The sequence below is a fragment of the Vanessa cardui genome, chromosome 18 (assembly GCF_905220365.1).
Source record: "Vanessa cardui chromosome 18, ilVanCard2.1, whole genome shotgun sequence".
Taxonomy (NCBI): Eukaryota; Metazoa; Arthropoda; class Insecta; order Lepidoptera; family Nymphalidae; genus Vanessa; species Vanessa cardui.
Window position 1 is genome coordinate 7,212,457 of NC_061140.1, and position 27,334 is coordinate 7,239,790.

Sequence of the window (27,334 nt, forward strand, 5' to 3'; positions counted from 1 at the left end):
AAGAGACTAGATATATATTCTTAAGAGAGATATAATAATAGGATCAAAAAAGCAGCCCCTAATAGTTATCGTAGTGTTTTTAATTAAATTCATAAATTAGATTTTTGCTATTGTTTTATTTTATAATTAATTATATTAATAAGGAAATACCATATAATGGGGAGTTGACAGTGTTAATTATTTGGCACCAAGCAAAATTAACTACAAACTGAGATGAAAAATTTAAAGAAGTCTGTAACAAGTAGTATGTAATTCAGTTTTAGTAAATAATAACAGAAACAATAGCAGAGAAATTCTTCAATAGTAAAGTAAAACTTATAATAACGGTCGAAATAAAAAAAATAGTAGTTCAAACAAAACGTTTTTATTACATTTTAATAAATACTTACATAAAATAATATAAAGTACTAAAGTTATGTGATGTTTAATAGTTCTTTTTTTATTACGTTTAAATCAATAATTTTTTAAATTTAAATAAAGTTCCATAGCGTCAAATCATGTGTCGTGGTTTAATTTGGTTAAAATGGTATATTTTATTACTGCGATTCCCTGAGAAACTCTTGGAACGGTCCAATGTATTCGCCTGTTGGGTCTTCCTTCTTGATAAGCTCATCCCATTGACTAGGCAGCTTAGTTTGGATACCATGAACGACAACGCGAATCAGCTGACGTTGTTTTGGCGTGCATTTGGCGCATCTAGTGCGAAGTGCTTCAGGAATTACCTCTGTAAGGAATAGTATTATATTAAAATAACGTCATCACAAATAATAATGACAGCGCCTAATAAAATTCTACACAATATTTTATTACTTTAAATAATTTAATTTGCAAGTAATATTTTGTAGGGTAGGTACGTGGATGAATTGACTGATTTCTGTTAAAGCGACCATACTAGTCGTATAGTCCACGGAGTATTATCAAACAGAGGAACTCAGATAGTGTCCAAAACTAAAGGAGCGACTCGCAATTTTGACATGGTAAATTTGTATGTATAATTAATTAATCTCATACTTCGCGGTAAATGGATGTTTTTCCACCAACATTAATATAGAACAGCGATCTCCTCAAAAACGAGAGAAGATTTAGAGTCGTCTTAGGCTATGCTGGGGCCCTTTGGCACATTTGAATTTAGGGCCATTTTGTTAGATATTTACTAAAATTAAATATGTGTGTATGTACCAACATGAAAGAGAAATTTTTGGCTTTTCGGGGCTCCCTCAGTTGGAATGCCCTGGGCACGTGCCCTTATGATAAAGACGGCAATGGACATAGAAAGAACAGGCTGTTACTTTGCTTATTACTACAGCCGTATAAATATGTATATTCCCTCAATCTTATAATCCGGTGACACGACAATCGACTAGCCCGGGGAGAGCTCAGGCAGAGGACCAATGTCTTTAGATGCTTTCCGGGGTATCGGAATGTAAACACAGTCAACTTCCAAACTGCTATTAAATAATTTCCTAGAGAAAATCAAAAACACAGTCTTACTTTTGAAGTCATTTCCCTCGGATGTGCAAGGTCCTTTTCCCAGGAAGCATTTCACGTAGCTCTTGAGGAGACGCTCATTATCTACCAGTTCCTGAGCGTTGAAGTTATCGTAGCGAGGGTTGTACGTGTCGGCAGGCAGGGCGAGTGCTGCCGCGAAAACGGTTGCCAATACCACGATTGTCTTCATACTGTTGAACAGAGTATATTACTAGATTACCGTCAATGTTAATGACCATACAAGAATCTACATATGATCCTATGAAAATTTCATTTATTATATTTTTTTAACCCTTAGCCTATACTTATTCTGAAAGGAGTATATATGTTGCCAAAGATCATATCACTTTGACGTCTAATTTGCGTTGTTTATAAATATAAATATTATAAAAAAATATATAAAACGATGATACCAATGCAAGAATTGAATAAAACCTTGGAGCCTCAATATCAAATAAACAAAATTGTGCGTTTCAATGTTTAAAATTCAAGTTTAGCCCAAAATGAAGTATATTCAATGTAGTGGCCACCTCTTTAATTAATCAAAAATAAACTTTTTGTGAGATCTTAGAGTTGTAATCAATCGTGTATATAAAGTATTACATTCTGTTAATTGTTTTGGAAATAAATATAACAAATCACAGAAAAAATGTAAACAAAACATGTTACCATTTTTATTCAATAATATTTTAAATTCAGAGGCGATCGCTTAATGGCCAAGGTCTGGCCATGTTTACGAAAAGTCGTTACTTTTGAAGTAACCTTTAGCACACAAATGTTCTTTAATGTCGATCACTGTACGTCTATTATATTGAATTGATATACCTATCCTAGACACTCGAAGCTCACTTCAGAACCCGAAAGTTAAATTTCAGAACAAACAATTAATAACTTATGAAACAATGACTATAATAATCGAATTTCTGGAATACTTGTATCAAAAAGTCACTGTAACGTAAGCCGGCTGTTAATGTTTTACAAGTGAGATACGAAGTGATTTTGCACAGAATCGCACTGCTGTCATCGATTAACTAAAGGTGATTTCACAATAGTTAACAAATCAACTTATTAGAAATGAATTGAGAAAAAATTAAATATAAATTTAACAATGCAATTTTAACGCGTGAAAGACAACTATGAGCTTTATTCAATTTGAAAGGGTAATGATTAAATAAAAAAAACTCACATTTCAAGTGTCTTGTGTCTAGTCGGTGCTAATACTGCGTGAAATATCGCCAAACAATCTTATATATGCAACTTATAGCAGGAAAACACGTCCATTAGAATTGGTCAGCAAATTCAATGATTTCGTGAAGTGTAAACATCTACAAGAGCCTTAGAATCTACTGACGCAGATAACCAGTTCAACTGACGCATATATATGAAACCTATTTTTAAAACTTATGTCTGTTCATCCACAGCTTGGGGAGATTCCGTAAAAAAAAAGTTGATTGGCAACGTCGAAATAACGAAGTCAATTATAATATACAATTCATTAAATCGAATGTGACAATTTTTAAAAAACGAACATGTTCTAGATTTTTCCGATACGTCAGATTTTGACATATATTTAAATTATCCGTGTAAAGAAATAAATAGAACGTAGTATTAAACGCTAAAATGAGACATGTAAATGACAAATACGAGTACAGCCAAATGACATTCCGCAGGGTTAGCTCGAACGTGATAATAGCCATCTTCAACAATGAATGTTGTTTAATTTATTTTATTGTATTAACATCGTTTACCATTTGCAGTTACCTCATCGTTTGTCAAATATGAACATGTTTCATTTGTCACTTCCTATTTCGACTTTATGCAATGGTTACATTTTTGATAGACCAAATTAAAAATCATTCCACGTTTTGTGTGTACGAGTTTCCATGTGATACAAAATATTATGAATAATAGTTTTCGCTAGGGTTTCGACTGGGCAACACCGCGACGTAAAAAGGAACAAAAATTCGCGGGAAAAGGGGACTTCTTTGGATACGGTTGAACTGAGGGCATTGTTATTATTCTCCACAATGTACATATGTCTGTGAAGGAAATATGTATAGGAAGTAGTTGCGAGTTCCTCGTTCAAGTTAAGATGTGACGTACCTATAGAACACATCGGCCTCGCTTAGAACTATGATAATGTTTTTTATGGTTAAGGAGGCAATAAAGCAGGAGGCTCATCCATTAGAAATGCGCTAATCCTAATTGAAATCTGCAACATCAGGGCTTACAGATGCGTCGCTAACATTTGGGACTGCAGTGCTTCATCTTTGAAATATCTATGTTAGAATACTACTGAGTGTTTACTTCTAATTGGTTAAGTATTTTTTTTTGTTTTCTTTGTACCCATAATCTACAAGTATAAAATGAAATTAAATATTAGTTACAATTTCTGATATATTTAATGTGGCAAGTGTTTTTATGATATTACTATCAATATGAATAAAAATCCAAATTACATTTAAAAATTGTCCAATCGGCAGACGTATAAAGCAAAGCTAGATAAGCTAAACAGGATCTAAATAACAGGTTGACATATTAAAAACAGGTAAGACAGGGGGCAAAAATGATTACCACAAAATTAAATATGGAATAAAAAACAAACATACAAGCATTACAACTAATGAGAAAGATAAAAATAAAACTTGAAGAATTTGAAGATAAAAAAAAATATGTATTTAAATATTAAGTACCGATTCATTTTATATCTGGATGGATTAATTATTTTGATATCTAGATGTAGTTTCGCACTACAAATGAACTAAAACAAACAACAACAAGAGAACCAACTTTATTATCTTGCTGTCGGTGACAGCTAGGCTTGACACTCGCCAAACGTCATAATTTACAACTAATTTATTAGTATAAACCCAGGCAAGCACCACTGATTTTTCATGTGCTTAATTTTTGTTTATAATTCATCTCGTTCTCGGCGGTGAAGGAATATAGCGTGAGGAAACCTGCATGTGACTAATTTCAACGAAATTCTGCCCCATCGCATTGGAGCAGCGTGGTAGAATATACTCCAAACCTTCTCATCAAAGGTAAAGAAGGCCTTAGCCCAGTAGTGGGAAATTTACAGGTTGTTAATATTGTAAACATTCTGTACATAAATGATCAAAGTTTCGTAACTATTTTTCACACTTAACATGATCGTATTTATTTACAAAAGCCACTTGATTCAGACGGTGTTTTGTTTTTATGAAAAAATAAAATTGTGGAATTATTTCAAATGTCAATGTCATTCCTTGAATAAGTTGATTTTATCCACAAATAATCTGAATTTATGAACCGATGCAAAATTAAGCTCGAAATAGTTGACAAAGGATATGTTTGAATAAGGAAAATGCTTGGAGCTCTATTCTTATTTAATGCGAGGTCTGAAGGAGTTTATATTTCTTTTAGTGCTAGACTCTTATCGCGAAGGTTAGGTGTCCCATTTAGCCATCAGCCTTACTACAATTGCAATAAAAAAATGTTTCCGGCCTTTTTACTACAATGATTCTTCGTATGTTTGAAAACATTACAAGTACTTACGGGTTTTTTTTTAATCAATGTCGTCAACCAATAAACAGTGAACACATTATGTTAATATGTTGACGGTTTTTTGACAGAAATCCGTATTTGTAATATTCCATTGGTAAATAAAGATTGCGACTCTTTTTTATGTATTGAATTCAAATAATAACAATTCATATTAACTTTTTTTTAACCTTTAAGTACCGACGTGCATTTTTTGTAACGTTAGTACCGACGTGAGGCCTGAGAGGCCGCGTATATAATATCAGTTTTTTATAACAAAAGTATGAGTTCGAAAATTTTCCTTAGCTTATGTTGAAAACTAAAGGGTTATACGAAAAAATAAGCGTAGAAATAAATTCTACTTTATGAAACATGTAATTATAACACAAAAATATTATTTGGCTCCAATTTCGGGAAAAATTTAGATCATTCGATATAAAAAATCAAAACACAAAAAATACTCCTTTCAGAATAGCAAAAAATAGCATTTCTCACTTATGACTAATATAACTCTCAGATAAAAAATAATATATCGACATAAACCTTCTAAATAAAAAAACATCCACAGTCTAACTACTCCTTAAATTTTAAGCCTTGCCAGGTCACACTTGTTTAGCGCACTACAAACAAACGCATTGATTATACGAATAATATGTAAAGATCGATTTTCTTTTGAATTTAGGTTGGTGTGAAATAAAAAATGAAGCTGAGGAGACACAATTCTTGTCTTCCACAGATACAAGTACTCTTGCCATACTCATTCTACGTTCACGTGCAACCTTAGGCTACAAAATCTTTGCTTTATATGCTCTAATACTAACTTTTGACTTTTTTTAAAAATGTTTTCCCATATTAATATTATTTAAAAGATAAGAATTGACCAAACTAATACCTAAAATTCGGTGAAAATTGTCATAGGCCACTGTCTTGTTCGGCGACTGCATGTGTATACTGTATAAAATTATTAATCTATACCGCCTTTCATAGAATTAGGAAAACTTATAATTTCTGGCTTTACTGTTTGTTTTGTCGTTATGAAGCATTAATTAAGTTAAAATGAATGCTTTTCCCTTCTTCGGAAGATGAGACCAGATCGTTGAATCCTTTGTAAAAACCAAATAAAGTTTATTTTTATGTTAGTAGTCAAAAACCCTGGGGGGTATTTTTGTTTTTATTTAATTTGTTGCAAAACTATTTCCTTAATAGACGGAAGTCCCTATTGTATCTAATATAATCTAATATAATATAAATACTTCATAATATCTTTAAAAATAACATATTATTTAGAAAATAAATTAATAGAAAAACTTACGTTAGTACCGACGTGAGGCCTGTGAGACCGCGTCGGAATTTCAAAAGGTGATTATTCACCAAATATGCCCGCTACAACAACATTGTCTGTTCCAATATCAATGAATGCGCTAACCATGCAGCTACTGAAAAGCTGGATTTGATATTGTGCAGGGAAAGGGGTAAACTAGCAATTCGTATACCTGTCGGGGCCTGTGAGACCGCACGTCGGTACTTAAAGGTTAAATATTTTATTAGGGGAAACCGAGGGGAATTGAAACAATTTTGACATTTTGTTTCATTAACCCAACGCTGTAGATAGAAATCATATGATATTAGTACTAAACGATAGGTCATTCTTTACACTTGCGAATGATTAACATAAAGAAATGGTAAGCGATAAATATTACGGTGAAAAATCGACTTAACCGTAACAAGTTAATTTGTTTCAACTCCCCTCATACCGAGGTAAGATGAAACAGGGGTCGAGGCGAGTTGAAACATATATTTTGAAGAAGTGTTGAGGGATGTTATAATAAAAATGAAGATATAATATAAAGGTATTTATTGGAATAAAACTTTTCAAGTACGAAACTAACTTTTTTATCAATATTCTATACTGATATAATTTTCAGTTTAGGTAACTACAAATCTACGAATAATCTACTTCTAAAGTAGCTCAAAGTACCGCTAATATCACATCGACCTATTAGTAACATGAATCAAAATAACAGATAACCTCACATAAACAAAATGTTTTACAATCTTATATAACATTACCTAATATAAGTTCTAAGTCTTTAACATAAAATGCTTATTAACTTTCAGCCATTCCTTAACTTTTACAATCAGTCTTGATTAATCAGTATTTCTTAAAATATTTTAGTAACAATACAACCATCTCACAAATGAGAAAAATAAAAATATTATGGAAATTAAAAATATCAATCTGACAAGCAGTTGTGGCAAACATAAGAAAGTTCCCCACCAGTGCAAGCTTCATGAGCCCATTGTTTGCACTCCAGACATTGCACCCATTTTTCTTTGGCTTTGCTATTAGAATATGGCTCAAAACAACAAAGCAAAAAGATTCCTCTTCTTCTTCACTGTCTTCATTTATTCTTTGTTTCTTGCTAACCTTGGTCTTCTTAGTTTTAGTATCTGGTTTTGATCTCCTTTTTTTGGTTTCTTCAAAGTTAGGTCTTTTCACTTTTTTCTTAGCCATTCTAACTGCTTCGATTGCAGCTAGTTCATCTTTTACAGGAGTGTCGGTTAAGATAGCGGATTTCACTTTGCGTCTGTTTGTTTGATTTCCTTTCCTGGGTGGAGCCTTTGGCAAGGGTCGAAGAGAGTCAGGTGAGAATGGAATTGCTGTCATAGTAACTGAAGTATCTCGTGATGTTGATGCTACAGGTATTACATCAGATGTAATAACTGTAGAGGGAACAACGGGTTCAGATATCGCCAGATCAGGCGAATTCTCACGAGGGTTTTCTGCAGGCTTAGGTACGTCTTCTATATCGTAGCTATATAGAGGAGGAGTAGCCGGTAAATTTATGATTGATGGACTAAGTGTACGGGAATCGTGTAAAATACTGTCTGCAAGGGTAGAAAATGGCACGGGTTCTTCACTTCTTGAAATGCCGACCAAGTTAGAGCTGGATGGACCAGGACTTTTGGAAGTCGCTAAAGAGCGATCAGTAACCTGACTAGGAAGATAATCAGCGTCCTGGAATATTTCAGTGTTAACTGGCCAAAGTCCGATATGGATGAATCCGGAAGATATATTTCGCGGTGTGACGGCTGTATCAAACGAAGTTTTTACTATCCCAGGAATATCATAGATCGTCATTACTTTTCCTGGATTAGACCGCATCCAATTGTCACAAGCTGTGTTGACTGCTTTTTTCACCGGTCCAAAAACAGCTCTGTCCATTGGCTGCAACTTATGGGTGCAGTGAGGTGGAAAAGTTAATAGGACTATGCCATTTTCCTTGCAGAACTCGATATTTTTAACAACAGTGTGTGAAGCGTGGTTATCTAATAACAATAGGACTTTATTATCTTTAGATGGCCTAACTTGGTCTTTAAAAAATGCAAGAAATATATAGAAGTCTTCTTCTTGCATCCACCCTGACCCATTCGCAGTGCCAATTGATCCAATAGGTCCATCACGTATAAAGTGATCATTAAATCTTTTTCGCGGAAATATAAACATGGGAGGTATGTGGTTCCCAAGGGCATTTCCTGCTAGTGCTATAGTAACTAATGTTCCCCTCTCTGCGGAAGTCATGGCACTCACTTGTTTCTGTCCTCGTCGGGCAATGACGCGGTCTGGTTTCTGAACAGTCGTAATGCCCGATTCGTCAACATTCCATATATCCTTTGCTTGCAACTTGTATTTGTCAACTACTGAGGTATAATTTTGGAAAAAAAGCTGCACGTTTGTTCTATTAAAACTTGTAGCTCGAGCGATGCTCGTAGGTTGAGGTAGTCTTAGAGAAAGAACCGGATGACGCTTCATAAAAGATCGAAGCCAAACCTCTCCAGCCATTTTATGCTTAGTCCAAGAAGAAGGAATTTTTTTATTATATTCGACAGCCAAACTATAGGCAAAAGTTCTGGCTTCCTTAGTTCTTAGGCCAAAGTTAGCAGCAGCACAGTTTAAAAGATAGTCACAGAGTACTTTCTCTTCTGTAGCTGTAAAAACAGTCTTTTCTGGATATACAACCGTTGGAGCATTCGCCGTTTCGTTAGCTTCATAAGCAGTTTTTCTCTTAATATATCTGTAGAGGGAGGTATGGTTCAGGTTGTAACTCGAAGCCGCGTCACGGAGACTTTTCTGTCGCAAGGTCACTTCTTCTGCTGCGAGATCATATATCTCGCGACTCGCCATACCTCTATCAGTCTTTCGTTTATAATCAGTAGGCATGCTGAAACAAAATAACCTAATTAAATCAACAAACAAAATATTTGTGATTTAAAATTGAAAACGAGGAGAGTTGAAACAGCCTGTTTCAAATCTCCTCAGTAAGAAAAAACCTCCCAAGTTTTATTAAATTTGTGATCAAGAAGAAAATACACAGAAACCAATTGTAACAAATATATATAACAAATCATTAGTTAATAGGCTTTTGAAACATATATATCTTAAACCAAAATACAAAACCCTTAACAAAATATAGGCATCTTAAAAATACGTTAAAAACTTACTTTTCACGATTAAATTTAAAAAAAATACTTGAAAAAAACAATGATTATTCTGTCTTGTATACTCAAACTAATATAACTGTATTAAAAAATTTTAATTACAGTAAGAACATGTCAAACTTTAGGTCTGGCTGCTTTTTTAACGCTTCCTCCTAACCTAAATTTCACCCGGCACTCAATCATTCTCTTATGAGATACAATAGAAGATATTAAAGTTGATATTAAAGTGCATAAATGTGTTCATAAAAACAGCTGAACCCTATTCTGTCATTTTTGTAAAAGCTATGATCTCATAAGAACAGATATCGCGTATTCAATACGCTTTTCGAACACAAGTGTGAAGGATATATCAGCTGCATAAGAGAAAAATTTTGAAATACGTAACTACACAATTTAAATATTTACAAAATTTTGTTCTTGGAACGTCATATTTACAGAAAGATTTATTGCAATTGCAAAAAATTGCAGTGTATGTACAAAACATTTTAGATCCTGTTCCGTAGTAGATAAAAGTATAGATGCGGGTATAGCGTTTTTTATTCGTTGCAATAAGCGGTGATGATCTCTTATTATAGTTAAAGAGCTTATAGAGCTGACCTCCTTTAATGTATTAAAGGTACACAAATATATTCATATAATTGAATCACTAAATGGTAACACTTTTCTGTTTTGTTTTTAATTTAGACCAATAATAAAAGCCACCCTGTTTTCAGATGATCAAAAAATTACTATTTTTCTCAACAGTTAACGATCCTATTTACTTTCAAATCGCTTGCCTCGATCACAATTGTGCTATAAATAATTAATCTATTGAGCCTTTTCATTATATAATAATATACAATAATTCCTTACAAAAACAGGACATTTTATCAATTAAATATATATATATGAGAGGGTGGTTGCGTTCGTAGGTTTTAGTTATAAAAAGTCGCTTGATTCCCTGTATTTGAGCTTGCTTCATTCTTATTTTGTACCGGTTAAACCGTTCTGTACGTAAAATCTTAAGAAACAAACAATCAAAGTTACTTTCGCATTCATATACATCATATAGAAAAAAAATAAAGTCATCAAAATAATGTATCTCTGTGAGTCACACTTCGTTTATAGTTTAACGAATAAGATTATGACATGTCTTTGACACTTTAAAACATGTATACGACTTTACATTAAGGAAGTAAACAATTCGGCCGTATAAACACTGTAATATTAATTATTTTTTGTAGTTTCACCTCAATAACTTTTTATGTATCGATTTCTTTGCCGATTTAAATAATAAATTATATTCTTATAAAATCAGTTACCTATTTTATTAATATGTAACTGAACTCAGATTAGGGCACAATGGGACTGACATTTTCACCTGTGAAAAAAGACCCTAAATAAAATAAAAAAAAACCGTTACCCACTGAATCCGAGGTCCGAATAAAAAAATATATATACATTAATGTAAGTCAGTTAAATTCTGATGTCACATAAAATAAAAAATAAAAACACTCCTAACCGAGGATCGGCACCGAGAATTAGGCTCGTTACTTGCTTGATAACTTTAGTGTGACGTAGATCGTCAAATATAAATTGATTTAATGAATCTATTTTAAACTTTTAAGGTGGTCTGATGTGCTATAAATAACAAGAAATATTCCACTACTAATTATGGAAAACTACTCTTTTATTTGCGTATCATTTGATTATCTAAACAGAGATTTCATCCATTAAAATTTTTTTAGCGACGATTTTAGAAGAAGTCAAGAAAAGTCTTTATGTACCAAATACAGTCGGTATTGAACCCAAACTACCTTGCTTTGAACTTGCATATCAATCTTTATTGTACCCGTGTAATGCCGGGACTGTAGCTAGTATAACAGAAATATATTCTTTTTTCGATGGTAATTTTCAATTTGAAGTAAGTGCAATACTTTTAAATTGAATAATTATATAAAATAAAAGATAAGTTACAGTTTGACAGTTGAAAATATAAAAAATGATACTGTATATAAAATCAGAAACTATAGACTAAATAGTATAGTAAAAAATAAAAAAGCACATATATTTATTTATAGTATTTGTTTATTTGATTGTAATTTTGCATATATTAACACTATATTTATTGGAAAATAATATAAATTAGTCTACCATAGACTAATTTATATTATTTTCCAGTCGACTCTAAGTTAAACGGAGTCGATGTATAATTTTTGTTACCTCTGTATACTCCGTCATTTATGACCCGTTTTTTTTTTTGGATTTTAACGTCATTTAAATTCCATTCTTACGTGCTCAAAATATTCCTATAATATTTTGAGCTCGTAAGAATGTAATATAATAACCTATAGTCATAGTCTTATTTAAATTTGCAAATTATTAATAATTTATATTTAATAGGTAAAGCTTTTTTGTTACTTTATTAATGTCAAATCTTGAAAGCCGAATGACGACCAATTCTTATCCTTTAGAGTTCAAATTGTACATATTGCTGAAAATATAACGATAATGCAATTTTATGCTAAGCGTATCCTGATTTTATGCCGAGGATACCAATCCTCGGCATAAAATTCCTCCAGAGAAATGAAAACCTCAACTGTCAACAGTGTATACTTAATATTTTGTATTTCAATATAAAGACATATTAAAAAATTATTATTCTTACGTCTTTATAATTTGTTTGACGTACTTTTTATTATACATCTGATAAATTGCATCATGTGTAAAATAAATAAACAATTTTATATAATTTTAAATCTTCGTCCATTTGGTATAAATTAGAGATGATAAACTATCTTAATAATAGCATGCCTAAATAATACTCGTATTTTTATTTACGTTCAAAAGTATTGTTAAATAAATGAGACATTGGAAATGAACCAAAAATAGTAAATTTAAATAATATTGGTGACATATATTTTCAAAATGACTCACCTACGGTATTTAAACTACCTTAAGTCATAACAAAAATGCGTAATAATAAAACCGTAATAAAAGAAAAGCGAGATTTTTATAAACAAACAATTAGAAAAAGATACTAGATTAACTACTAAGATACAATGAACCTACTGTAAGAAATTTTCTCTACGAACTTATTATCACTTTTATTTTTCATTCAACACCTCCACAACCATAATAATAGGTAAAAATCGTATATGAACTTAATTGTAGAGCGTCTTAAATACAACAACAAAGGCTATAATCCCAGTGCTCGATGCGGGAAAGAAAAACGAGTTATGATAAAAAAAAACACCATATTAAAGGTAATCGACAATTTAGATTTAAGCTTCTATAAGCCAATATATAATATGTATAGAAATGTCAGCCTTCCCGATTCACTTTTACTTTGAAAGGTTTATCATTACATAATGGAATAACTTCGTTGGATATTATACATATTACACAAAGACACTAATAATATAAAATTTTAACACAAAAATAAAACAAATTTTTTTTGTTAAAAATAAAATTTTAACTCTATAAATAATATATGTGTGCACAAGTATGTACTCAAACGCGAGCACTCTTTCTCCTAACTCTCGTTATCTCAATTAACTCGACAACTTTTTTTTAATTATTTGAAAAATTTTCTCAAATACAATAATATACTTATATAGGAAAGAAGAACTGCTGTGTTTTATTTTTAAAATGAACTCTATTTAAAACAAAACATCCCAAACATTCTCTTTAAGATAATTAAGAAATACAAAAGTTAACGTTTTATCATTTTTTACTTTAATACTCGGAATCAAATTAAGGTTATCACATATCGTGTATCAAGATCAAGAGGTCATCAATATTTAAGCAATGATCACACCACTGACAATGTTATTATCATTATTTCTACACGACGTTCGGAAGAAAACTGAAAAAAAATGTCTAAGCTGACGGTATGTAAAAACAGTTAATTAAAAACAAAAACTTTCATTTTATATACAAATATAGAAAACAAACAATTAGTCTAGCATCAATGATATTCTAATATACAGATATGTTATATCCATACTAAACAACAGAAAAATGTGTGCCGCGCCGGGGACCGTTTATTTTAGTTTATTTTTACATTACGTTAAAAGTAAAAAGGATAGCTTGATAAAAACAATAAGTAAAAGGGATAACTAGATGTTTTAATTACACAAAACGTATTACTACGTAATTATGATGTATTATAACGTATAACTACGTAAACGACTAAAGGAAAACGTCCCAATTAGGACGTTTTCTAGTCTTCACTTTTTGCGCGTTAATAACATATCTGTTTACTAAAACATCATTGTCTAGCATCCTTTGTTTAAAAGGTGGAAAAATATAACTACCGAGTTTCCTACTGCGCTCCATAAACTATGTAACGGAACCAATGTTACCTTTACATTTTATCTAATACTTATTGTAACATGATTCAAAAGTGTTTATAAACATACTTAAATAAAGTATATTTTTGATATTTTATGCAATTAATCATTTTACTATATTTGTAAGTAATAATGTCAAACAAAATGTCCGTTCATCGTCATTTATCGGGATAAATGCATATTGGTATAATTTAAAACATCTTCAATTTTTTTTCTTTGGTGCTAATGTTGGTTTTTCTTTTCAGTACATTCTCGTCCTCATGGCTGTACTAGCCATTGTTGCAGCTCGTCCCCAAGAAGGTAACATTTTAATAAAATCGCTTATGTTTCCAAAGTTAGGGGAGGCGTCGTTGATTTTTATTTAATGGTGATAACAACCATTTAAAAATCAACTTATCATCGGCACATACACATATTAAAATGGATTATTAAACTTGTGCGCCATCGAGTATTGTTTTAAAATTAATATAAAATTAATTTAACCCGTTTGACCTAATCTTACGCTTCTAAGAACTTTATTCTTCATAACATAAAATTAAATGTAACTATTATTTGATTAATTTAAACTTTATAATACTTATATACTTCTTCAGGTGTTTTATGTGCTTAAAATGATTTTTTTTTTGTTTTAGCGTCCAACGCCGATGACGGTAGTCAAGGTAATATTTTTAATTATATACAGTAGTTATAAAAGGTACAGTTTACAGATACAAAATACAGTTTACAAATTTTTACATACAAAAGTATGTACATACTTTTAACAATTTTAAGCTGCCAGGAATATAACATTATTCAAGGTTAAAGGTATACCTTTGACGATTGAAATGGTTGATTTCTTCTAACAGTGCTAACGTTGGGTCCCCCCGCTCATCGTTAAGTGAGGACCACTTAACATCGCATGGTCCCTTAGTATTGTTATGTATTCATATAATCGTTTACTGCAATTTCTTTAAATTAATTATTTATAAATGCTATATTTTTGACTGTAATATTAAATGATAATAGTATGTATATAATAGTAAAATAAAATAAATATATAAATAATAATAAGTTATTTATTTGTTTTAGTGTCCGTCGTAAATGGAGAAAACCAAGGTAATATTCTATTGCATATATGTCTATTTATCCAAATATATATACCGTTTTCGCTACATTAGATACATTTTTGTCTTGTTTTATATGAACAAAACGTCATTAATACTTTTTGTATAGTAATACATATATGATATTTTGTGATATCTTTTATAGCATTAAATTTTTGACCCCGTCAAAAAGATTTCTGGATAACCTTTTCCATATTAATATTCATATCATTAAGCACCAAATATTTCGAAACAATATTATTTGTGAATGATTTCAAAATATTCGGCATTGGAAATATCGAATAAATATTCTTTATTTGTTTATCGAATACGTTATTCCGAGTTGCCAAACAAACTTTCCATAACTATTAATAAATTAATGTTTGATGTTATAGGCACTCAATAATTTAAAATGTTTTTTTTTTTGTAAACATGTACGTTTTTTGTTTCAGTAAACGTTGTTGACGGAGATAGCCAAGGTAATATATTTTTATAATAAATATAATTCAAAAATAATTTTGGCACATTTCAAGTTTAAATTTTAGTATTGTACCGTACACAGTTTATTTGTTCATAGCATTTTTATGTTATTTGCTTATTAATATGTATTTTTCCGCAAAATTTCAATATTTTATATACATTGAATTTATTTAGAGATTTAATAACAACTTACAAATTCTTTCAATACAAACATCATCTCTTGGTGGAAGGGCTTTGTGCAAGCCCGTCTGGGTAGGTACCACCCACTCACCAGTTATTCTACCGCCAAATAACAGTACTCAGTATTGCTGTGTTCTGGTTTGAAGGGTGAGTGAGCCAGTGTAACTACAGGCACAAGGGACATAACATCTTAGTTCCCAAGGTTGCTGGCACATTGACGATGTAAGGAATATTTAATATTTCATACAGCCTCATTGTCTATGGGTGATGGTGACCACTTACCATCAGGTGGTCCATATGCTCGTCCGCCAACCTATACCATAAAAAAAATCAAACAGTCTCTCTCATCCCATTTAGACTCACGGCTATTTATCATAATAAAAGTTATTTTTTCTTTTTCAGTTCATATAGTGGACGGCTCAGAAGGTAAGTAATGCCACAGTTCTATCGCGTTAAGAAAAGCCATTTTTTTAAGTATATTTTGCCTGATGATTTTGAAGATATTTTTCTTAATGCCAAATCATAAAAAAAAATTTGCATCGCAACATGAAGGGCAGTTGAAAAAAAATTTGCTAAGAAATAATAATTAATTTTTCCTAATGGATATAACAGAATTGAATGTTACTTGCATAGATTGAAAATCAATATTGTAACCTTAAAAAAATATTAAAAATAACTCTTCTCTATTAAAAATGTTGCTAATACAAAATATAAAAAACAATCAAAAATTTAAATTAAAAGTATTTAGTATCTATGCATAAAATAAAACGTGAATAATTTATTTTACTGTATTTTTTTCAGATGTATCATCATTGTTACGGAGCTGAAAATAAAAACACATCAAACAATTTTAATAACTCTCTACACCAAAGAATTATAATCATATATCATATATATTATACGTAATTTCATTTAAATATGCCAATTTTTTTTAAATATAATATCAAGTTATATTAATGTCTTTTATTGCTTCTTTGATTATAATAAAAGTGACCTCCGATTAGGCAAAGGGGTCAAGTGCGCTACATCCGGTGGGATGCTTGATTGATCTATATAAAGACCACATTGTCGCATTATGTAATATGACAACAATATTTGACAGTCTATTTTTTCATAAATCGAATCTGGTTTTAATTAATACCTACGCCTTATTATGTACACGTATATTGTATATAATTAACAAAGCATTAAAATCTCGTGAGATTTTAATATAATATTAAAAGATTTTTTTTAATAATTGTAGTTAATTAAAAAAGAAGTAAGAGGTTATAACGGCAGCAAATTTTGATAAATCTATAGTCATTACCCTAAATTCAGATTTTGTATAAAAATCGATCAGATTACAGGTTAGGACATCAATTTAAAATGCAATCTTCAGCCGAAATAAAAAAAGACTATAATTTGATAGGTAACGGCTAATTTACACGATTCCGTATTCTTTTTATTTTTCTAAAAAGTATTTTGTCCCAATTGGAACAAACACGCCTCATATTAACATAGTACTTGTAACCTTAAAGACACTAAATTCTATTATTTTTTATTATTATTAAATCAATAACAATTGCTTCTATTCACTTATTTCACACACTATATCAATGTGTATTATTCGCTATTATTTATAAATTCTCGAGCATTACAAATAGAGCATAGTCTAGATAACTGCGTTTTCTCTTAATCTATATCAGTACATCATGTATGATTACAGTCACGGGTACGCTTATAGTTTAATAAGACCTAACATTGAAAGAAATTACTGGATTTCGAACTTAAAAATATATTTAATCACTCATTTAAATGACAAATGTATTTTGAGAGTGATTTTCAAATTCAAAGTTCCAATAAAAGAAACTGTGTCACACAAAGCTGATCACCTTAACTTGCTTGTATCAGCCATGATTATTAATCATTATTGTAATGCTGTAGTCACAACTGCGTCCTCGCGTTAATCATTTAAATAAACAGATGTTGCTTTATCTTAAGAGCTATATTTCAATAGACTCTAAGTTATGCGTTAAATTGGTTGGTGATTAACATATCAAGTTTTTGAGTATTAATGATACTGACGAAGAAATACAGTGAAGATCTTTCAACGTTCATGATAACAAGTGCAACAGTCACATCACGTAAATAATAAGATCAAGGTGTGATATCTGTTAACATTTAATTATTATATTTAAATGTATAAATAATAACGCAGATGAGCAGGAACTTAAGGATAGTATTTATACAGTTTAGTGAAAATTGTCTCGGTGTTGCTCGGGTAATTATATGTATATAATTGTTGTAAATAAAGTAATAAATAAAAAACTACTAATGAATAAGATTGCATTCAAATAATTTATAAGACTCATGTGAAGAGGAATAAATTACCGCTTTACTACAACAACACAGGACAAATTATCAGTGAGGCCTTTAAAGTTTTGTACACTATATACACATACCATAAATATTGTAAGAACGTTCTAATTCAATTTGATAATAACATCATAGTGCTGTTAAAAAATGTGCATTTTGTCTTGAATATAAAAGAAACAAATTCCCTAAACAATTAACTGTTACTTAGATACTGTACTGTACTCACATAATTTATTTCATTTTTATTTATTTATAAATAGTGATAATTGTAAATAATAATTTCATATTTAAAATAATATTTGCAATAATTTTAAATGCTTCAAAGACGACAAACACTTTATTCCATTAAGTATATGCGCCTTTTATTTTTATAAAGCAAAATTGTTGTAAATGAATTAAACAGTAAAAATAATGTAGGAGAAGATTAAGTTGTATTTTTGTGTACATAACTGTAGTGTGTTATTGCTATACAGTAAGTATTTATACTTAAGTAAGAAGGATTTATCTTTTAAATATTTATTGAAATTAAGGGGATATCATTGCATAGCTTCAAAAGTGCTAATATGCCCTTTAAGCAATTGAGAAACTGTCTGTATCGAACTGTTTGTATATAACATGTACCAGATTTGACATTTTGTCACATGTGAACCAAGCCCACAACTGAAGCAACGTGTCTGAAGAAGCTTCAAATTTTATAATAAGTTTATCCTTAATAGAGGAGTGGTATTTAAAAAGGAGTAACATTATCCGGCTATTAGTACATTTCTATCTTTGTTTTCAACGTTATAAGAAATTTATCTTTAGTAGATGAGGGGTATTTAACAACAGGGGAATATTATGCGGTTATTATAACATTTCTATCTTTGTCCACTTCACCATAACAAGAGTTGGAGTCTTTTAAAATCCAAACAATATGACCAAAATAATTTTACTAACTCAATTTTAAGCAAGCGTCAAAAGATATCAAATTTGAACAAGGAAAAGAGTTATACAAATAATTAAATTATTTAAGAGATAAGTTTTTATTAAGTATTTTTGATATTTTTAAAATAAGGTATTTTTTACTGCCACGAGTTTAATGAAGATGAGAAACCACATGTATTTTATAAATAACCCTACAACTCTGTTAAAAGATACGACGTATGTTGAATGTACTTACTAGAAACTAGGTCTTGTATATTATAGATATTCTAGCCGGTCGTAACACATTGCTAATTGCCTCCTAGACTCGTTCGACGTCAATTGAATCATGCGACCGACTGGTACTTTTAATACACAGATTATGGAATTGTTTGTACGAGTAATTACAAAAAAATACTAATCCATAACATCACAATTAGATACATAAATAAAATTTTAACAAAAAGAAAAACCGACTTCAAACAAAAAACTATTTTAAAACAAATGAATATGCACGAAAAAGTAATAAAAATAATTGCGTATTCAACATATTTTTTAGAGTCTTCCTAAGTTAAATGAAATGAAAAATATTAGACTACTTAAAAGTCGATTAACGATTATATCATGTAGTTATAGTTATTGGTATATTTGGAGCCGGTGTCAGCCACGGTGCCCTTGCCCCAACAATCAAAAGAAAGAAGCGATACGAGCCCCTTGATTGATCCAGTATATTATTGTGTAAAAGGTAATTTGTAAAAAACATATTTGTTAAAGTATTCTCGTATTGTTTTTTGATAGATATACTGTAGGGTTTTATTGGCTGACACCGACTCCAAATATAACAATAATTATAACTACATGATATAATCGTTAATCGACTTTTAAGTAGTCTAATATTTTTCATTTCATTTAACTTAGGAAGACTCTAAAAAATATGTTGAATACGCAATTATTTTTATTACTTTTTCGTGCATATTCATTTGTTTTAAAATAGTTTTTTGTTTGAAGTCGGTTTTTCTTTTTGTTAAAATTTTATTTATTTTTTGATTTTAAGTGAAGCTGATGTTGACCAACTAATTTTTTTTAATATGGATAGATTAAGCGTTCCGTTTATATGAGTCAGAAACTACTTCGAGGACAATTTCAAAGGAAACTTGCGAATAAAGCAAAAATAGACTTTCGAAAATGCGGATTTAATACGTCACGCGGCGTGAACTACAAGGATCCCTCGAAAGAGCTGTAATCGAACTCAGCAAAAAAACTTTGAAAAAGACCAACTATATTTCGTACATCATATGACATCACATCACATACACAAAATTTGATTAAAGATAGTAAGAAATTCTGCCCCATATCGCACCCTAACTGCGAGCCGTATAGGAGTTCCATCACTACATAATATAAAACAAAGTCGCTTTCTCTGTCCCTATATCTTTAAATCTACGCAACGGATTTTGATGCGGTTTTTTTTAAAAGATAGTGTGATTCAAGGGGAAGGTTTGTGTATATAATACATGAACAATATAGTAAAGAAACACTGATAATTTTAGAAGTTTGCGATGTGATGTCGTATATAAACAAATTCTGTAGTATATTTAGTATCAGTATTGCACCCGTGCGAAGCCGGGGTGGGTAGCTAGTTGATTATAATATTCGACTATGATAATTACATAAACATAACCACATTACGGAAGGTGACTCAAATATCCAAATAACCTATAAAAAAAAGATTCGACCGAGTATAGCTAACGTGCTCCTCAGAATTGTTCCGTTCCCTTCCGTTCCGTCACTTTGTCATGGATCCTGTGCTCAGAACCTTACCAAACTTTCACCAAATTACCCTTGAAGTATATATTTTATAATAAAAAAAGAATTATCAAAATTGGTTAACGTGATTTTCAGTTATTCACCTATTTGTCGCGCATATACATAACGCAAATTTAAGACTTATGTCGTTTTCACATGGATACCATCATCGGAAAAAAAAATAAAAAAAATGGGACCCCACGGGAAGCACTACCTTTTAAACAAAAAAAAAATTATCAAAATCGGCCCACCCAGTGAAAAGTTATGAGGTAACAAACATAAAAAAAAAAAAAAAAAAAAACAGACGAATTGATAACCTCCTCCTTTTGGAAGTCGGTTGAAAATAAAAAACGATGAAAACAGATACGGTTAGTAATCAAATCAATATTACAAGCTACTTGTATTTTATATCGTATATATTCTAATCGTGACAAATGATTACTTTTTTAATCGATTTATTTTAAAGATACCAATATATCACGTCGACTTAAGTTACGGAACAACTGATTTAATTGAAGATTACACCACGCGAACAATATAAATCCGGTAACAATGTCACGTCACTACGCACACTATTACTATATGTTATAATAAGATGCATAAAACATAGTATTAATAAGTACCAATGACGAGGAAGCAAATCTATATGTAAGACAGTAAACATAATAACTTGTAACGTGTACACCGTGCAATTGTTTGTGTTACTATTTAGAATAACATTATTCTTAATAATTTATCATTTTGAATTAAGACATTGTTCCAAATAAAGATACTCCAATCATCCCAATGACATCACATATTAAAAGAGTTTACAACTGGCTTTAATTGAGTGAGACGACGCTGGACCGATCGCCAGCGACTGTTCCAATCTCGATTGCAACACTCGTGTCAGACTAGATACGTTCGAGATCAATATAACAATTAATATGTCCACCTACATCGCTGGATTCATATTCGCACTGATCCTGGTAAGAAATCAATAAATACATATCTTTAAAATATTAAAACGGTCTTGTGATATTTATGTTTGTTGCAGTCCGCGTTTTTAATCGCTTGGATAGCGTATTGTATGTTTTGTAAGGAACGTCACAAGTCGGAAAATTATCAGTACACCGTGTCAGATTTACGTCGGAAGAATTACGAGATAGCTCAGGAACAGCAGGAAAGTAACACCAAGGAGGTTACAGCTGGTATATTCATGGTGCCGTCTCGACACAAGCAGAAGGATGACTATACTTACGATAAACGACCAGATTATCCAGAGGGTACCGTCATGAATCTACAGCCGAGAACTGATAAACTGATTGAGATATTTAATGATACTCCCCAGGATGTAGAGATGCGAAAATGTGTTGAGTTCGATATCGATTCAAACGTTCGATACCATAGTGATGTATAAATGTATTACGCAACAGCTTGCTGGATTACGATATACCGTTTTCATTATGTTTTATTGTATTCTGTTTCACTGTATGTTATGCTAAGGTAACTTATTGAAATAAAAGCTGTTTTATTTATTAAAATGTTATTTTAATGTTAATTTACAATACAGATAAATAATTGTTTTATATAAACTATAAAATAGTTTACATTTCGTAAGATATAATTAAAAAATACTTAACTAAAGCTATTAAATACACATCAAGCTAACATAATTAGAAATATTAAAATTATGGAATCTAATAGGCTATGTAATCAATCCCGTTTTATATTCTGCCTTTTGTATATTAAATTATTTTACAAAATATTTCAAAATAACCAAAAAAAAATTACGTAAGAGTATGTATTACGCACGTGTGATTCCAACGATATTTTAAGGTAAATTTATTTGACATTGACGTTCGCTTCAACCATCTTTGATTAAAGAATATGTTTAAAAGAAATTAATTTTATTGTTCACCTGTATGTATTAAGTATCCTAAATACGATGTAGCGGTTATCAGTTTATAATATCGCAATACTTTCGAACTGGTTACTGAGTAAGGCTCTTGACCCCGTCCGCCATTTTGTCAATGACACTTTTCTCGGTAGGCTTGAACACATTTACTACTGCATCGCCCGCATTTGTTAGTGTTTTAACAACGTCATTCCAAGCACTTTTCATTGTATCCACGACATCTCGTTTGGAACGCGCATCAGATTCCAGAGACAAAGCTGACACATACACCGCAAAACACTGTAAACAAAGAAATAGATTTATTAAATTACATTGCCCAGGTGTACGCATAAACAAAAGACTATATGCTCAATCTCAGTCAATCAATCAATCGTGTTTCAAAGGTATAGCTAATCCGACCGAAAAGATTTTAGGTTTTACCTGTTATCCGATACCCAGGAGAGTATATTACCTAATATTACATCTATAACTGTTAACCCAATAACATTGGAATGAGACGGCGTTTGAACCTAGGACCTTGATATCTACGACTAGCTAGCCCCCACACTAATAAGGAAGTCAGTAAAAATTAGACCCATTTCGTCATTGCCCACTTATTTCTCTTATTTAGTATCTCTGTAACAGTTTGTTAAGTCTAGAAGTTTGTTAATGATTATTACAAGTTCTCGTATAAAATATATTTTTAAAATTAAATGAATAACACCTCGCTTTATTGCCTTCACTGATAACATGTGGGTTAGTTCATTTTCTGCCCAGTGGATCGGAATTGCGATTCAACGGGGAAATGCTGCTAGCGTTCTTGCCAACAATCCAGGCGATTATGTTTTGTACATTAACAAAGTTATATTTTTTTATATTTAATCTGTATGGTTAAGACTAATTTTAATAATATGTAAATAGTACATCATAAATTTACTATAAATTAAATAACTTATCAGTTTTGCAGCGTTATTCGCGTGAAATGTTCCAGTATAGTACTTATACACAAGTAAGTTGTTACTTTGATATTTTTTTATTTGATGCACTTACAATTTGATGTTAAATGACCAAAGAAATTTTATGATTATTTATGCAATGCATATCACTGTCTGACATAACAAGAGTGTAATCCGCGGATTATTGATAGAAAATAGCTCTTGAGATTTATTTCATTACTTTAATACTACTATAGACACACAGCACCATCCCGGGTTGTTAATAAAAATATATACTTAAAATAAGAAGCATTTATTTCTGCAATAAATGGTCAATACGCTATTGCTATGCAAAAAAATTTATTCTTTGAATAGGATGACAGTACCTAATAAATTTAAATATTACTCGACCTCAGAAACATTACCGCCTTGACCCAGAATCATACGTATTAGAGGAATATAATCTATAGTATTAATCACATCATATAAGTTATAATATAAAAAAAAAACATATTTTTTGTATATAAAATTATTAAATATACTCTATAGTACATGAATCGCAATCTCGATGACACGGTGATAATTATTTTTAGACTCATTCAGGTACATACCTACTTCAAATGTAATCGAAATAATTAATATTTAGACTTCATTTGTTATATAAAACCTAAAAACTAAAGTAATTTTATATGTTGCAATTGATTAACTTGATTAGCCTTTCAACTAACAGCCTAGCCTTGCTGTATAGTTACGTTTTTTACATCGCGTAAGTATATTCCGTCTTTAGCCTAACCTGTATATTTTATTATATATGTTTATAGGAGGATCTAAAACAAATTACTCTATTCTATGAACAAAATATGTGTAGCCCTTTGAGGTTGAATTTAATAGAACGTTTAGGCTACTTACTGAAAGGCTTATTAAAGTAGTGGATTGAGTTGTATGTACATGTCTCGATCAGGTGTAACTTTTAGTTAAAATGAAAATTTATTCCAATTTCTGATTACTTATGGGAGTGACTGCAACGGAAATTACGCGAGTATCATTTCATTTGTTCGAATTAATGGTACGATGTTGTATCAAGTCACATTGTCGAAGATTCAAGGTAATTTGATAAATATTTGTACAATAATCGCGCTAAGGAAATAAATAAATAAATTATATATAAATTTTACTACATGTATTACTTGCTGAAAAAAAATCCTTGTCAGTTACAACTCCAAAATACTCCTCAAGGTAACGGGAGGTAATCATCTTTATTTCATTTAAAACATTTCATATACAGTCAATCTTTATGGTGAAGAGTTATTTATTCATAGTCGTAAATATTAATTTTCATATTTTTGCATACTATTATTGATACAACAAAAGATGTAAATCTTTATTGTTTATAGTCACTTATATCCATATAAAAATAAGTAATAAACTTAAATAAGGTAAAGCCATGACGCATATAATCCGCATTATTTAAACACAAGCAAAGCAAGCATACAAACATTTCAATTTAATTTTAGTTTTATTTAGTAATTATAACAAAACTATCTGTTAATTTTTCAATTGTAATCAAAATAAATCAAAGTAGGGATACTTTATCGGAAATATCGGTATCTATACCAAATATTACAAATTGAAGATTGAAATATAAAAAGGATATCACCATTTTTGCGAAGGTAGCGAATTCTAGAACGTATATTACTCATTTCATAAAGTCATAATAGAAGCAGGGTGTACTTTCGAACATAATAATTGATTTGGAAACTGAAATTTAGAACAGTGCTTTGATTTTACTTAACAAAATTGCATAGGATTTAAGGAGTTTTAAATATTTTTCGAGCCTAATATGGGTATTTTGAAAGTTTGAAAGAAATTATCATAAAAAAAAATTCTTTAGTACGCAACATAGCAACCCTATCGTATCTGTAAGATATGGGTATATAAATTAATAATTAAAATATCGTACCGTATATCATAATATTTTTCGTGTTATTATTATACTTAAATTTATCTCATAATGGCCTTATATTTTCAGTTAGATTCCGAGGCCAGTTGCTAGTATATATATACACATTTTATATAACAGTAACACATACTATTTGTTTTATTTTATTATAACTGGCAGACCAAATCTAATCAGCGAACCTTATTAGCGAAGAGCGAACGTTAACATTAACCGTAAATAGAGAAGACACATCAAAATTTATTTGATTTATTTATTCAATACTTCTAATATGGCGGTATAATTAAAAATAAAGATTAATTAGTTTTAAATCGACATTACACGAAACATTTCAGTTATTCTATATTAAAATTAATGGAACTTATATCTATAATACTTACGATATATATAAATATGACAAGGCGATAATCCATTGTTGATTTTTGGATCGGATTTCTTACAATTGCTTTAGTGGTCTGAATGATATAAAATCTGATGTCCTACTGATTTCAGAGGGACAACAGGAAAGTCAGATTCACTCTGTCACGCACGTGTGTCAGAAATAAGTATGAGGACTGGGGACAATACGACGCATAAGGGCTGCGAGACAAAATATTTAAATATTTAATATTTCGTTAAAACTAAAATCATGTGGATCATTTAGGATAATTTTAATTACCATTCCCAATTACTTCGACGTGTTTATTCTGCGTCTATTCTAAATCTATATTATTCTTACATCATAGAAATAAGCCGAAACAATCGCAATTATTCGCACTTAAATGAGAAATGTTGACCTGAATTATTTACGCATGGTTAGTTTTATCGCTTTTAATATTGGAATAAATACATAACCTATTTAACTACTTTGGAATTCCTTACTGAATTACCTACTTTAAAAGGCAACCATAATTGGATTCCATAATAATGTTATTTTCATGAACATTTTTAGTGTTCTGAAAAAATGATATTAATTTAAATTGACTTGTAATTAAGTAACAAAATCTAATTGAGGATTTTTTTCCATTCAAATATGACTTTTTATCTATTACGATGTTTTTTTTTTATATAAAGCTGCTTATTTTATTCATCACGTTGTTTTCTGAACTATGTATGTAATTTTATAACAAAAAAAATATATATTAAAGAATTTGAAGGTCACATTACTAAACCAAAATTACATTAACAAATTGCACAACCTTACTATGAACCAATTTTTCAAACTTCATAAAATTTTATGTACCCATAATCTAAGCTTTACGGGTTCCAATGAACCGCTATTAAAATATAAAAGCCGAATACTATTTGAAAAATTCTAAAGAATATATTTCTATATATATTATTATTGTGTAAAATACCAGGTTGTGATGACCACTCTACTTAAATTGGGTAACCACCGGAGATGACGAGCCAGTTAACTCGTGTGACAATAAAATCGTCCAAACACTTCATACAATGACGTTCATAACACAAAGGATAAATAAATTATACAAAAACCACATCCAATTTATATAAAACAAATACACTTTGTTAATATATAGCAATAAATTTATTATTTATATTACAAATTAAGGTAAAATGCTTATTTCACGTTATTGATCAGACCGATTATATAGATAGTACGTCAATAATAATTAAAGATACTTTATTTTTTTTTTCAATTTAATATTTTTAAATCATATCATAATATTTCAGTTAAAATTTAAAGAAATTCTTAAACGCATTTACAAACTCCTTTGGTTTAAGTTCCTCCATGACTCTACCAAAACTACTCATAATAGAATCATCAGGGAATGGCTCCTTGTCTTCTTGAGGAGGACTTTTCCTTTCCTCTGTTTTCTCAACCTCTGCTTTCTTGGGCTCCACTGCAGCTTTCTCTGAATCTTCTTCTGCTTCTCTCTTGATCTTGTTGCAATGGCTCTGAATAATGCATACGAGCA

At 30.5% G+C, this 27,334-nt stretch overlaps 3 protein-coding genes and 2 long non-coding RNA genes across 6 annotated transcripts; 2 read left to right on the top strand and 3 right to left on the bottom strand.

Annotated features, from left to right (window-relative positions):
• Nucleotides 1-421: 421 nt before the first annotated feature.
• LOC124537476 (allergen Tha p 1-like) lies at nt 422-19,244 on the bottom strand. Of its 2 annotated transcripts, none has more exons than XM_047114339.1 (3): nt 19,101-19,244; nt 1,492-1,679; nt 422-724 (listed from the first exon to the last, which is right to left on the bottom strand). In XM_047114339.1, the coding sequence occupies exons 2-3, from the start codon at nt 1,676-1,678 to the stop codon at nt 537-539; spliced, it is 375 nt and encodes a 124-aa protein (XP_046970295.1). In that variant the 5' UTR covers nt 1,679; nt 19,101-19,244; the 3' UTR covers nt 422-536. The 2 variants fall into 2 exon arrangements, with proteins under 2 accessions (XP_046970295.1, XP_046970294.1); XM_047114338.1 differs by lacking the exon at nt 19,101-19,244 and adding an exon at nt 2,675-2,807.
• Nucleotides 6,602-9,232, bottom strand: LOC124537559. The gene is made up of 2 exons (XM_047114434.1): nt 7,255-9,232; nt 6,602-6,612 (listed from the first exon to the last, which is right to left on the bottom strand). Exons 1-2 carry the CDS (start codon nt 9,230-9,232, stop codon nt 6,602-6,604), a joined length of 1,989 nt encoding a protein of 662 aa, XP_046970390.1.
• LOC124537477 lies at nt 13,326-16,416 on the top strand. Its single transcript, XR_006966927.1, has 7 exons — nt 13,326-13,382; nt 14,090-14,144; nt 14,477-14,503; nt 14,913-14,939; nt 15,379-15,405; nt 15,989-16,012; nt 16,388-16,416. It is a non-coding gene; the product is annotated as an uncharacterized LOC124537477 (long non-coding RNA).
• A 2,060-nt stretch (nt 19,245-21,304) lies between the features above and the next one.
• LOC124537620 lies at nt 21,305-22,170 on the top strand. Its single transcript, XM_047114504.1, has 2 exons — nt 21,305-21,615; nt 21,684-22,170. The coding sequence occupies exons 1-2, from the start codon at nt 21,574-21,576 to the stop codon at nt 22,044-22,046; spliced, it is 405 nt and encodes a 134-aa protein (XP_046970460.1). The 5' UTR covers nt 21,305-21,573; the 3' UTR covers nt 22,047-22,170.
• Nucleotides 22,171-22,533: 363 nt separating this feature from the next.
• On the bottom strand, nt 22,534-26,193 carry LOC124537621. Its single transcript, XR_006966933.1, has 3 exons — nt 26,074-26,193; nt 25,796-25,994; nt 22,534-22,823 (listed from the first exon to the last, which is right to left on the bottom strand). It is a non-coding gene; the product is annotated as an uncharacterized LOC124537621 (long non-coding RNA).
• Between the last annotated feature and the right edge of the window lie 1,141 nt (nt 26,194-27,334).